Source organism: Papio anubis, chromosome 5 (assembly GCF_008728515.1).
Source record: "Papio anubis isolate 15944 chromosome 5, Panubis1.0, whole genome shotgun sequence".
NCBI lineage: Eukaryota > Metazoa > Chordata > Mammalia > Primates > Cercopithecidae > Papio > Papio anubis.
In genome coordinates, this window is record NC_044980.1 from 161,232,772 (window position 1) to 161,247,635 (window position 14,864).

The 14,864-nt window shown below is 43.3% G+C and overlaps 1 protein-coding gene and 1 pseudogene across 4 annotated transcripts in view; one reads left to right on the forward strand and one right to left on the reverse strand.

Moving 5' to 3' along the window:
* The window catches only part of PANK3 (pantothenate kinase 3), a 55,927-nt gene extending 48,487 nt beyond the window's left edge, over positions 1–7,440 (reverse strand). For all 3 annotated transcript variants that reach the window (XR_002522863.2, XR_001903943.3, XM_009209538.4), the window contains exon 1: positions 6,921–7,440. Coding sequence is in view for 1 of the 3 variants with exons in the window: in XM_009209538.4 (XP_009207802.1) it covers positions 6,921–7,425 (505 nt within the window). In the remaining 2 variants the exon portion in view is untranslated. The remainder of the gene's footprint in view (positions 1–6,920) is intronic.
* A 2,399-nt stretch (positions 7,441–9,839) lies between these two features.
* LOC101014528 lies at positions 9,840–10,383 on the forward strand (annotated as a pseudogene). The gene has a single exon (XR_648716.2). The product of XR_648716.2 is annotated as a 60S ribosomal protein L32 pseudogene (transcript).
* The last annotated feature ends 4,481 nt before the right edge of the window (positions 10,384–14,864 follow it).

Sequence of the window (14,864 nt, forward strand, 5' to 3'; positions counted from 1 at the left end):
AGGTTGTTAAAACAGACATGCAAATATAAAAATGTTACTCAGGGAGCAAACTACAAAGCTAATACATCACCAAGTTTAAAGTTCATGCCATTTTTATTTTCAGCCAAAAGTCTCTGCTCCCAGGTTTATAAATATCTGAATACTGTCATTCTCGAAAGCAAAAATCTCAATTAACACTTACACAAAGAACTTTGAATTATTATACAAAACCATGAATTAAGTTTCAAAGGAACTTTAACATCCAGGAAAAGAGTTCAAGTTTATAGACTAAACATTAGAGAAATAAATTATCTACTTTTCTGAATCTATGAATAGGTGCCAAAGATTCTGACTCCAAAGGTATATCAACAATCAATTCCAAAATACATACTTTGGCTACTCAGTAACACATACAGTGAAGCATTAAAGACAAACACATAAAAGGTGACAAAATATCCGTAAAGGTTGAATATCCTTAATCCAAAAATCTGAAATCAAAAATCTGAAACCTTTTGAGCACTGACATAAGGCTTCCAAGGAAATGCTCAACAGAACATTTCAAATTTCAGATTACGGATGCTCAATCTGTAAGTATAACGCAAACATTCCAAAACCCAAACGTAACTGAAATCTGAAACACTAAACACTTCAGGTCTCAGGCATTTCAGATGAGGGATAATAAATCTGTATTTTACACACACACACACACACACACACACACACACACACAGAGCTGGCAGTAAAAAGGCTCATTCATAAGTGACTGAAATCCTCTTTTTAAAGTCTGAAGTACATGAAAATGTTCATGTTTACTGACATTTTCACAAAGAAAGAAAATGGCTATCTAGGTATAATAAATCATTAAATGATGAAAAACAAAATCCTTCCACTGCTTCTTTAAAAGGGTTTTCAGGCATGTTTTTTTGCATGAAAACAACCAAAAGAAAACTTCACTGAACATTATGATGTACTGAAAAGAAAAAAAAAACTTTAAACAAAAAGTAAAACTTCCTAAACAAAGCTATATTTTATCTTATTACATATGTGAAATCTCTCATGTGTGGTTTTTTGCTTTTTTTTTTTTTGAGACAGAGTCTTGCTCTGTCACCCAGGCTGGAGTGCAGTGGCGTGATCTGGCTCACTGCAACCTCCGCCTCCTGGGTTCATGCCATTCTCCTGCCTCAGTCTCCCGAGTAGCTGGGACTAGAGGCGCCTGCCACCATGCCCGGCTAATTTTTTGTATTTTTTAGTGGAGATGAGGTTTCACTGTGTTAGCCAGGATGGTCTCGATCTCCTGACCTTGTGATCCGCCCACCTTGGCCTCCCAAAGTGCTGGGATTACAGGCATGAACCTGGCCCTCATGTGTTTTTAAACTATATTAAATACTTCAGAATACTATAAAACGTGTACACAAGGCATAACTACGAACTCATAAACAAATTACTAAATTTCAAACTTGTGACCCACTTATTACTGTATTAGACTAGAGAAACACAATGTTTTATAAAATATTGTAAATTAAATTGGAAAAACGACACTATTATCTTAAAGTTACTGCCAGAAGAGGTAGGTTTTTTAAAAAGTTAACAATGCAAAAAGCCCAAGACTCATTTCGCATATAGTCTACTACAAATGTGTTCATTCCTTAAGTGCTGTTTTTAAAGAAAGGTAAACTAGAGAAGCTATCCTGCAGATGATGACTTCATAGTAACCATAATATGCAAACCAGAAAATTGCAGGCTCCTTCTATTATTTCTAGCATATATCAGTTATGACAATTTTCTCCTTAAATCAACAAAGTAGGGACTGAAAGAGAACTCAGCCCTGCTGTAACTTCAATTAAGAAAAAAGAAAAGCTGGTGGCTGGTAATGGCCACCTTTTACACTGAAATCCTTTCAACAGACTTCAGAAAGTAATTTCTTTATGCCAGAAAAATAATCACTATTAAAAAGCACGAGATGCAGAACCTCAGCAAGGCAAAAAAAAAAAAAAAAAAAAAGGCACAAAGAAGGCAGCACGAACAGAAGAGACACGAATTCTCAATTATGATACATTCCTATCATTTAGTAAGTGGTCTAATTACCAACATATATTTTCCAGTATATCTACAAAATACTTATGATTGATATATTGTCACCAAAATAAGGGTAGGGCATGAAGCTCAAATTTTACTTATTTGCAATGAAAATATGAGAAAATATACAGATATTAAATACAACCACAGGTCTACCTAATAGTTCCATCAGGTAAGAAAAACACCAGTTTCCTGGCCGGGCGCGGTAGCTCACACCTGTAATCTTAACACTATGGGAGGCCGAGGTGGGCGGATCACTTAAGGTCGGGAGTTTGAGACCAGCCTGGCCAACATGGCGAAACCTCGTCTCTACTTAAAAATACAAAAATTAGCCAGGCATGGTGGCATGTGCCTGTAATCCCAGCTACTTGGGAGGCTGAGGCAGGAGAATCACTTGAACCCGGGAGGTGGAGGTTGCAGTGAGCCGAGATCACACCACTGCATTCCAGCCTGGGCGACAAAAGCGAGACTCCATCTCACAAAAAGAAGAAAAATATCAGTTTTCTAAGAAATCAAGCAAGTATCTACATATTTATAGCTTTGTTGCTTCTGGCCAAGAGACCCTTGAAAAGTACAGCATATAACCTAAACATATATATATATAAATATATATATATATATATATATATTTTTTTTTCAGAATAAAACATTCCTTGCTAAGGTAGAAAAAAAAGAACCCAAATACACATTTAAAAAGCAAAACAAAGCACACATTACACAAATGTAAGCACTTTGATGGTGGCCAATATACAGTCCCAGACAGTGAAAATTATTAGACTCTCTCATGATCTGTTTATTCTGCCTTTAACAAAATAATAGCTCTTATTCTAGGTCTCAAGTGGTCTCATGAGAGTTGACATTAGTTCCCCATATGTAGCAAAAATATCTCAAACTACTACAAGGATGAAGTGCTACTTCTTACTAGACGCATTATATATACAAAAGGAGAAATGTTGTCCAATCACCTTTTAAAATACTGAACAGCAGAAGCTATCTAGCCACAAGAGCAGACTGTTAATTTCTAACAAGGTGTGATAAACTTGGTATCCTACTAAGTGTTTGCTAAGGAAACAGGGAACAATCACTAAAAGAACTATTTAATTGCTACTGGTACCATGCAGATTTCAGACTAAAGGGATCCTGGCCAGGAACGTGGCTCATGCCTGCAATCCCAGCAGGAGGGTCGCTTGAGCTCAGGAGTTCAAGACCAGCCTGGTAAGGGCAACATGGCAAAACCCTCTCTCTGCCAAAAACACAAAAAAATTAGCTGGGCATGGTGGCGAGCACCTGTAGTTCTAGCTACTGGGGAGGCTGAGTGGGGAGGATGATGCCAAGGTTGCAGTGAGCTGAGATCGCGCCACCGCACTCACTGCACTCCAGCCTGGATGACAGAGTGAGACCTCGTCTCAAAAAAAATAAACAAAAATGGGGGTGTGGAGAGACACTAAACTAAATCAGGACTTAATTGTTCTTTAGGCATAAAGGGAAACCAACGTGAAGAATGCTCAAAACATAGGGTATTTTAAAGAACAAAATTCTAAAGTGAGCATGTACGCTGGTATATTCTAGATAACGCTTCAACTTCTTGGATAAGACATTTCACTATTCTCAATAATAATTCCAAACAAAAATGGTTTTTGTTATGAAATAGACTAAGAAAATAATCACCTTCACACCTTCAGGATTATGATTCCTTAGGATAGCTTCAGGTGTTTTTTTCTTTAGTAAATTAGTTATTTCTAAGGGAAGCTATATTAGAAACTACTACCCCAACTATCTACTGGGAGTGATGACTCTTATATTACAACTGAGTTTACAAACAGGCCAATCAAATGACACAGACACGAACTACAAATACATGCTATACCATTTTCTCTGGTCTTGACATAAACTTCAAGTACCTTACTACTTGGGGTAATAAAGAACAAACTCAAAACCTACATCACATCACACTTAAATATATGTATCACCTTTTACTATCACTTTGTTAATCCACTTACGTGCTATACAGGTAATCCAAACACAATCTTAAAAACCTGTATCCTAAGAAATCACGTCAGGCAGGGAAGAGAGTAACACAGGATTGACTTTCTCTTTCCTTCGCCTGGGGTTGAATTAACACATAATTTCAAATGCTAATCTTCCAGTTACACAATTTAGAGGATAAAATCAATTCCTTTTTAAATTTTCTGGTTAATATGTGCATTCGGTATATAACCTGTTAAGATATTGGTAATGTATTTAGAAGCAATATTTTCTAACACTTAGGTGAATAATGTAAGAACACATGCGAAGCCAAGGTCACTTGTTTAGCCAATATAATATACAGCTTCTTCTAGTATGCAGTTAAATGATGCAATGCATATAAAGAAAATGCCATACACATACTATGTGATCAATAAATGTTATAATTATGCCAAAAAAACCCATACAGGTATTCAAAAACAAAACAAATATATCTTTTGTTAACCTGAGTGATTTAAAGTTAAAATATTATTATTATTATTATTTTTTGAGATGGAGCCTCATTCTGTCGCCCAGGCTGGAGTGCAATGGCATGATCTCCGCTCACTGCAATCTCTGCCTCCTGGGTTCCAGCAATTCTCCTGCCTCAGCCTCCCAAATAGCTGGGACTACAGGCGCATGCCACCAAGCCCGGCTAATGTTTCTATTTTCAGTAGAGATGGGGTTTCACCATGTTGGTCAGCCTGGTCTTGAACTCCTGACCTCGTGATGCACCCACCTCGGCCTCCCAAAGTGCTGTGATTACAGGCCTAAGCCACCGTGCCCGGCCTTATTTTTTATTATCTGGGACAGTTCATGGTTGAAACACCTTTCCCACACACAAACGTGATGTTCCTTACTTTTACGACAAACAATAGACAGGAAAGTCACCTTTTGCATATAAAAATGTTAGGCTTCTACATCATAGTAACTGACCAGATTTTCAGCATGATTAAATTTTAAGATTAGTGGTCTCACAACATAACACAATGTTGTAATAATCAACTTATTTGGGGAAAAAAGGGGGTATTCTCTTATTTCTCAACCTAATATGTATTTTTAAGACTTTAGCTGGGACTACAGGCATGTGCCACCATGCCCAGCTAATCTTTTATAATATATATTTTTTGTAGAGACGAAGTCTCGCTACAGTGCCCAGGTTGGTCTCGAACTTCTAGCCCCCAGCGATTCCTCTGCCTCGGCCTCCCCAAGTGCTGGGATTTCAGGTGTGAGCCACCATGCCTGGCCCTATTTTATGAACTTCTCATAATAATCTTTATAATCTTTTCTAAAACACCTTTGAAGGGGGTGGTACTTATACCTGATTATTAGTTTGTTCAAATCTAAGTAATCAAATCACTATCATGACAAAAGAAAATAATCACCACCAGAAGAGTCAAAATTTGAGTTGGTCATACACTGTTCATCAAATGGAAATTCTAAGAGAAGCAGAGAAAACGTATGCATGAGGGAAAATGTCCAAGTGTTCTAATTACTGCACCTGTTCAAGATGCATTAGTTTAACTCAGCAAACGTAAATTCGAAGTCTCTCTATATTATCACTATTTTACAGACTTCTTGAACAACTATGACAAGATCTATTGTTATCATAAAAAAATTTTTAAAAATTTTAATTAACAGATGAAACTACCAGATAAAGTACTTAGACAATGCCCTATGGGTGCAGGAGAAAGAACGCTGTATTATCAGTCAGTCCATTTAGAGTTATGAACCTCATAGCACATGGCTGGGTATATCCTTGGAAAAGTTACTCTGGGGCTAAGTTCAATTTCCTCACCTGTAAAGTTAAGACCAAATTACCTTACAGTTAAATAGGCATTTGTAAGTTTTCACAGTGTTTTGGCTTGTTGCCTCTCAGGTGAGTTTTACAGGAACCCTGATGGACGGGCAGGGAAGGTGTCACCGCCCTGTTTTATAGTTGAGGATTTCTTAACAGTTAAGAGATCACATGGAACACTGTAAAAACAGCAAAAGCATCAACACGATGAGCATGAATCCCCACATTCCTAGTCCTTCTGGGAGGCAATACTTAGAGTGACAATCACAATGGCTGAGTGATTAAATAAGTCAATTACTGGAATAAAAGGTTTTTAAAAGACTAAACATAAAAGGAAGCAAATGAAAGTCGACCTTTCTAAAAGCATAGCAAGAATTTTCTTTTAAGTACATACATAGAAAGGTCTCTACGGGTATTCACCGTAATATTAACAGTGGTTCGCTCCGGGTGCCGGGAATACGGGTGACTTTATCTTTTTTATTTATCTGCGTTTTCTAAAGCAAACGTGAACTAGTCGATATTCCAAACAAAAACAAGCCAAAGCAATTACACGCTGGCAGACTGCATGCACGTACGTTTGAAAGCTCCAACTGTAACAACAGTGACAACTCCCAGGAACCCACCGGCATTTCAAGGACACCAGCAGGAAGCCCGGAAATCCCTAAAAACAGGTGCTAAAAGCCGCCAGCGCAACCTGACAGCCGCGACCGCAACCTGACAGCCGCGACCGCCTCTTTTCAACCTGAATTCAGGGGGAGCTGGGAGAGGAGACTAGTCTAGTTTGACAAAATCCGAATCAGAAATTCCCTCTGGCACCTCCCAGATCTCGAAGAGAAAGTGGGAGGAAAGGCTAGGGGGCGGCAGGCATTCACCATGCATGAATAGGGGGGGATGGGGAGGACGGAAGCCTCGAACTCGTGGCTGAAATGGTCCCTCCGCCCCCATCCCGGACTAGGCGCCGGCGAGGAGCAACGGGCTTGGAAGCAGGCCGCCCAGCCAAGGGGCTTTCAGACGGGGCCCAAGGATGCCCTCCCAACCCGGCAGACCCCAGCCCCCATCTTACAGGGTTTCTTGGCATCTTTGATCTTCATGGCGTCGGCCCGAGGGGCGAGGGACGGCCTCCGATCCGGAGCACTGAGAGCAGAGACTGCGACTCCGGAGGTGGCTGGGCCTCGCGGCGAGGCCCGGCCGGTTCCTCCCCTCAGGCCGGGCGGGGCCGGCCTAGGGCGGGGCGGCGGCGCCTGAGCAGATGCCCGGCCCAGGGGGCGGCCCCCCACCCCCGCGAGGGGCGACCGGGACCGAGCAAGCTGGGGAAGGCCGCCGGCCTCGCCGCTCCGGGGCCTCCCCGCAGCCGCTCCAAACAAAAGGCCCCGGTCCCGGGAGCCGCCACCGCCGCCGCCGCCGCCGCCGCCGCACTGAGAAATAGCCCGCCCAGGCCGAACGCCCACGTGATGCGAGCCCCCCTCGCTCCACTTCTGCCTGGCTGCTGGGGATTGTAGTTCTCCACGTCGTGAGGCCCCGCTCTCTGGCTGTAGTTGTGCAGGTGGACTACAAAGCCCAGGATGCATCCCGGCCCCTCCTCCGAGGCCCCTCAGCTTCCGCAGATCGCCTCAGAGTGGTCCCAGCGAGAAGAGGGCCGGGTCTTAGTCACGCCAGCGAGGAGGCGACCAATGGTGACTGAGATGGGCGGGCTGGGGAAATCGGGCTCAGACCTCAGCAGGTCGCGGAAAGAGAAGAGGGCATGAACTCTTCGCGGGGATTGTAATGGCTCTTTGACCATTCTCAGACTTCCCTTTGAGGCAGGAAAGCTGGTCGTCAGGCCATGGAAAGCGCTAGAATCAGGGCTCTAGAGCCGTGCTTTAGATAGACCCTTGAGTACATTGGCGAATTAAAGTCATTCACAAAGGAATCCTCTTGCTTAATAGAGACACCTTGAATGTTAGGGTCGGAATGATGACAATAGCAGGCATAGAGGGTTTCTATTGAACGCTTTATGTCCATGGGACTCTGCTAAGTACTTTTTGTGATTTACTTCAATTCAGGGGCCTTGTGAACCATGTGCAATTATTCATTTTATTGGCACTCATATTGAAGATGGGGCACGATCTGAGTTCAATTACTTGCTGAGCATTGTTTTTGCCACCGATCCATATTCCCCTGGGGCCCTCCCGCCCAGCTCCTTCCTTCTAAAGGGAAAATCGACTCCCGGAGAAGAAAATTTAGATGCTCCAGTTCTCACAGTAAAGCCAGGACACCCTTTCCCCTTGCCTCCTAGAGCCTTAGTCCTCCAGCTGGAATGGGAGAAGATGGCCTTCACTTCTGTTGCCCAGTTAGATGGCCAGGAATTCTGTGGTTTTTACAATAGATGGATAGAGGGTTGGCAATAGAGGATTGGGCATTCCAGTCAAAGAAGCCCGCTTGCCAAAGAGCTTTACTCCTCCTTGCAGATAAGCCAAAGGACGTGAAGAAGGACAGGAGAGGACACAAACTACCATTTATTGAGTACATACTGAGAGCTGACACTTTGCAAAGTGCCTTACTTTTAAAATTAAAATTAAAATTTAATCCTCCCAACTACTTTTTGAAATACAATGATTAAAAACTAAAAAAAAGACTTGCTGGGCGCAGTGGTGTGTGTCTGCAGTCCCAGCTACTTGGGAGACTAAGGTAGGAGGCCCAGGAATTTGAGGCTGTATGTGATAGAGTTTGTGAATATCAACTGTGTCAGAGACATTTATCAGAGCGCGACTCCAACTTGAACAGGGACTGAATAAAATAAGGCGGAGATCTACTGGGCTGCATTCCCAGGAGGTTAAGGCATTCTTAGTTGCAGGATGAGATAGGAGGTTGGCACAAGATATAGGTCACAAAGACCTTGCTGATAAAACAGCAGGCAGTAAAGAACCTGGCCAAATCCCACCAAAATCAAGATAGCAATGAAAGGGACTTCTGGTCGTCTTCACTGCTCGTTATATGCTAATTATAATGCATTAGCATGCTAAAAGACACTCCTGCCAGCGCCCTGACAGTTTACAAATGCCATGGCAACATGGAAGTTACCCTATATGGTCTAAAAAGAGGAGGAACCCTCAGTTCCGGGAATTGTCCACCCCTTTCCTGGAAAACTCATGAATAACCCACCCCTTGTTTAGCATATAATCAAGAAGTAACAGTAAGTATAAGCAGCTGAGCAGCCCATGCTGCTGCTCTGCCTATGGAGCAGCCATTTTTTTATTCCTTTACTTTCTTAAACATGCTTTCATTTTACTTTCTGGACTCTCCCCAAATTCTTTCTTGCACGAGATCCAAGACCCTTCTCTTGGGATCTGAATGGGGATCCCTTTCTGGTAACAACTGTACTCCAGGCTGGGTGACATAGTGAGACCCATCTCCAAAATAAAATAAAAAATTTAAAAGGGGAAGAAGAATTCACACAATTCAAATATTGGTCCTATTACTTGTTAACAAATTGGGCAAATTACTTCATCTCTCTAATTACTTAAAAAATTTCTTTTTATTTATTTTTTTAAGATGCAGTCTCACTCTGCTTCCCAGGTTGGAGTGCAGTAGCATGAACAAAGCTCACTGTAACCTCAAACAGCAATCTGTGGGTAGGGCGGTGGCTACACTGTAGTCTCAGCCTGCTGAGTAGCTGGGACTGTAGGCATGTGTTACCATGTCCAACTAACTTTTTTATTTTCTGTAGAGATGGGGTCTCACTTTGCTGCCCAGGTTGGTCCTGACCTGCTGGCTGGCTTCAAGCAATCCTCTGCCTCAGTCTCCCAAGGTTTTGGGATTACAGGCGTGAGCCACTGTACCTGGCTGTCTCTTTGATTCTTGTTGAAAATAATAATGCCTGCATTTCACGGGTTTGAGATGGGGATTAAGTGAAAAATGCAAATAAGGTAACATCGAGGTCTTAATGTTTGTATTCTTACATGGTCTGAATTCAGTATTGAGAGGTGGGGCTTTTAAGAGATGATTGGGCCCTTCTCTCTTCCTCGGCGCTGCCTACGGAGGTGGCAGCCATCTCCTCCTCGAAGGCATCAGGGCCGCCCTCAGACCCCTTGTGAAGCCCAAGATCGTCAAAAAAAGAACCAAGAAGTTCATCCGGCACCAGTCAGACCGATATGTCAAAATTAAGTGTAACTGGCGGAAACCCAGAGGCATTGACAACAGGGTTCGTAGAAGATTCAAGGGCCAGATCTTGATGCCCAACATTGGTTATGGGAGCAACAAAAAAACAAAGCACATGCTGCCCAGTGGCTTCCGGAAGTTCCTGGTCCACAACGTCAAGGAGCTGGAAGTGCTGCTGATGTGCAACAAATCTTACTCTGCCGAGATTGCTCACAATGTTTCTTCCAAGAACCGCAAAGCCATCGTGGAAAGAGCTGCCCAGCTGGCCATCAGAGTCACCAACCCCAATGCCAGGCTGCGCAGTGAAGAAAATGAGTAGACAGCTCATGTGCACGTTTTCTGTTTAAATAAATGTAAAAACTGCCAAAAAAAAAAAAAAAAAAAAAAAAGAGATGATTGGGTCGTGAGGACCCTCCCCTCATGAATGTATTAATTATTCATGGATTGATGGTTTAAGGGGTTAACGGATTAATGGATTATCACTGGACTAGTGGCTTTATTAAAAGAGTCTGAGGCCAGGTGCAGTGGCTCACACCTGTAATTCTAGCACTATGAGAGTCAAAGACAGGCCGATCGCTTGAGCCCAGGGGTTTGAGGCCAGCCTGGGAAACGTGGTGAGACCAGGCATGATGGCTCATGCCTGTAATCCCATCATTTTGGGAGCCCAGAAGTTTCAGACCAGCTCCAGCAACACAGCGTACCCAGTTTCACATGTTCTGTTAAAAGCAATAGAAAATGGACTATGACATATGTAACATATTGTCTGGCATATCTGTAGTGATCAGTAAGTGATGATTATGTTTATTATTTGAATTGTTATTCTTTTTTTTTTTTGAAATGGAGTCTCACTCTGTACCCAAGGCTGGAGTGCAGTGGCGTCATCCTGGCTCACTGCAACCTCTACCTCCTGGGTGTCAGGCCTCTGAGCCCAAGCTAAGCCATCATATCCCCAGTGACCTGCAAGTATACATCCAGATGGCCTGAAGCAACTGAAGATCCACAGAAGTGAAAATAGCCTTAACTGACATTCCACCATTGTGGTTTGTTTCTGCCCCACCCTAACTGACCAAAGTACTTTGTAATCTCCCCCACCCTTAAGAAGATTCTTTATAATTTTCCCCATCCTTGAGAATGTACTTTGTGAGATCCACCCCCTGCCCCAAAACATTGCTCTTAACTCCATCGCCTATCCCAAAAGCTATAAGGACCAATGATAATCCACCACCCTTTGCTGACTCTTTTCAGACTTAGCCCGCCTGCACCCATGTGAAATAAACAGCCATGTTGCTCACACAAAGCCTGTTTGGTGGTCTCTTCACATGGACGCGTGAAACACTGGATTCAAGTGATTCTCGTGCCTCAGTCTCCCGAGTAGCCACCATGCCTGGCTAATTTTTGTATTTTTAGCAGAGATGCGGTTTTGCCATGTTGGCCAGGCTGGTCTCGAACTCCTGATCTCAAGTGATCCACCTGCCTTGACCTTGGATTGTTATTGTTATTCTTATTGTAAAGTAAAGGAAGAAAGCTTATGTATTTAGACATTTTGCCTAAGGTCATTATTTGGGATCAGACCATAGGTCTAATTAAGTAAAAGATAAGGAACCACATGGCACCAATCAGACCAGATTTTGGTTCTAGATTTTATGTTTGATTTACTATTTTGATTCCAGATTTTATGTTTGTTGTTCAGAATTTTTTTTTTTTTTTTGAGAGACAAGGTCTCACTCTGTCGCCTGAGCTGAAGTGTAGTGGTGAGATCTCACTCTGTCACCCAAGCTGAAGTGTAGTGGCATGATCATAGCTCACTGCAGTCTCCAACTCCTGGGCTCAAGGGATCCTCCTGCCTCAGCCTTCTGAGTAGCTGGGACCATAGACAGGCACCAAAACACCCAGCTAATTTTTTTATTTTTAAATTTTTTGGGCTGGGCGCGGTGGCTCAAGCCTGTAATCCCAGCACTTTGGGAGGCCGAGGCGGGTGGATCACGAGGTCAGGAGATCGAGACCATCCTGGCTAACATGGTGAAACCCCGTCTCTACTAAAAATACAAAAAACTAGCCGGGCGTGGTGGTGGGCGCCTGTAGTCTCAGCTACTTGGGAGGCTGAGGCGGGAGAATGGCGTGAACCCGGGAGGCGGAGCTTGCAGTGAGCCGAGATCACGCCACTGCACTCCAGCCTGGGAGCACAGCGAGACTCCGTCTCAAAAAAATAAATAAATTAAAAAATAAATAAATAAATAAATAAATTTTTTGTAGAGATGGGTTCTCACTTTGTTGCCCAGGCTGGTCTCAAACTCTTGGCTTCAAGCCATCATCCCACCTTGACCTCCCAAAGTGTTGGGGTTACAGGCATGAGCCACTTTGACTGGCCTTTATTTATTTATTTTTATAGAAACAACTTTCTGAGCTACCAGGAATATGACATGGCAAGTCAGAATCCTGAATGGCATACTTAACCTGCTCTTCTTCTTTTATTTCCCGTTATTACTCTGTCCCACACAGAACCCTAGATATTCTAAAATGGTCCTGTTTTCCACAATTTTACTGGATGAGAGTCATGATTTCTGATCTGACATGGCTTCAAAGAATACTCACTATCTAATATGATTTGCCTGCTGCTTCTATAAATCTTATGGGCACACCAAGTTCTCTGATGTCAAACAAATATCTTTTGGTTGTTTCTGGCTTCTCTGTGATGGTATCAGCTTGGGAGTCAAAGGGGAAGTGATACGTATGCCTTGTGATAGGCTGCCCATGGTCTGAAAGGAAGAAGAGCTAGAAATTAGAAGCCATAAAAATTTGGGTAAGTTTTGGGCACAGGCTCTTGCTAGTTTCTGTGGCCACACAGATGAGTGTACACATGGATGACTTAGCTTAAAAGTTAGGCTATACACCTGTGATATTACTAGAGTTAGTCATCTATTTGCTGTTTGTTCAAATATGAGACTACTCTTCAGTCTGTTATGCCAGAAAATCACTGAACTTTGAATAGTGAGAATTCCCCTCTCAGATCAGCCATAGAATTGCTGTGTGACCCTGGGAAAGTCCTTTTTCTCTCTGGGCTTCAAATTACCCATCTGCAAAATGAGATGACTATTGGAGACTTTTTTTTTTTTCTTTTTTTCTTTTTGAGACGGAGTCTCACTCTGTCACCCAGGCTGGAGTGCAGTGGCTCGATCTGGGCTCACTGCAAGCTCTGCCTCCTGGGTTCATGCCATTTTCCTGCCTCAGCCTCCGGAGTAGCTGGGACTACAAGCGCCTGCCACCAAACCCGGCTAATTTTCTGTATTTTCAGTAGAGATGGGGTTTCACCGTGTTAGCCAGGCTGGCCTCGATCTTCTGACCTCGTGATCCGCCCGCCTTGGCCTCCCAAAGTGCTGGGATTACTGGCGTCAGCCACCGCGCCCGGCTTTTTTTTTTTTTTTGGAGATGAAGTCTTCCTCTTGTTCCCCAGGCTGGAGTGCCATGGCTCAATCTCGGCTCTCTGCAACCTCCACCTCCCAGGTTCAAGCGATTCTCCTGCCTCAGCCTCCTGAGTAGCTGGGATTACAGGGGCCTGCCACCAAGCCTGGTTAATTTTTGTGTTTTTAGTAGCGACGGGGTTTCACCTTGTTGGCCAGGCTGGTCTCAAATTCCTGACCTCAGGTGATCCGCCCGCCTCGGCCTCCCAAAGTGCTGGGATTACAGGCGTGAGCCATGCTGCCTGGCCCAGAGATTTCTTTCATCTCTACTTTTTGAGTTTCACTAAGAACCTGTTCCCTTTTCAGGACCAATGTGAAATGTGTTCAGCCATGTGTTTCCTAAAGTTTTCACCAGTGTGATTGAAACTGACAGGTCATCTTGTTTTAGTTTGTGGCCACTCTTCCTTCTGCAGCCCCCGTTGGCTTTCAGCCCCAGTCCCTCCTCCTAGCACCATCTGGTTAATTGCATTTTCTCTCTTTTCTAGCATGTCCTCAAAACCCATTCCTGGCAGAGTGAATGTGGGACCTGGGAAAGCATCTAAAGGGGCCAAGAGACTGTCTTCTTGTCTCAATATTTATTGTCTACGAAACACAATAAATCCAACCCATCATGCAAAATGATAAAGGAAACCTGACACGTCTTCATTTTGCCTTTACTGAGCGGGTATCCACAGAGACAGGTGGTGAGTTGTACCTAATGATGACTATAGGTCTCCTGGTGTGAATAAACACACACACACACACCCCCCCACACACACACCCCCACCCTACACATCCTTCAAAGCCCAGATGAACCTTTTAACAATGGATTCTGTCTCTAATTAAATAGAACATACTTCAGTCAGTCATTGGATCCACAAACTCAAATAAGCTAGGGGAGAACATCATGAATATTAGCATCCTCAGTCATTATCCTTGTCATCATCATCACTATCATGATAGTGGAAGCACAATTTAATTCAAAAATACGAATTAAGCTGTAACTATCTTCCAGGCAGTGGAGTACCTGCTGGGGGTGGAGAGAGGTGAAAAAGAGAGAAACAATATTTAAGTTAACAAATCAATAAACAAGAATATGCTATAAAAAGCGATGTGAAGGAGATAATCAGGTTGATGTGCTAAAGAGTGCCTGGGGCTGTGGAAGACTGGTTGGGGATGGGGGCTTTATTTTAGATTGGATGGGCCAGGGAGGCTTGTCTCAGGAAGTGGCGTTTAAGCTGGGACCCGTGCATATTGCTGGAGAAGAGTGTGCCCGACAGCAATATGACTGGTCCTGAAGGTAGCTTTTTTTTGAAGAATAGAAGCAGCAATGTGTGAGGAGTAGAGAGTGAGGTGTAAAGTGATAGGAGATTAATCAAACAGTTGAGCTTGCTGGCCCTTGAGGGCCACCTGAAAATTTTAAGCAAGGAGTG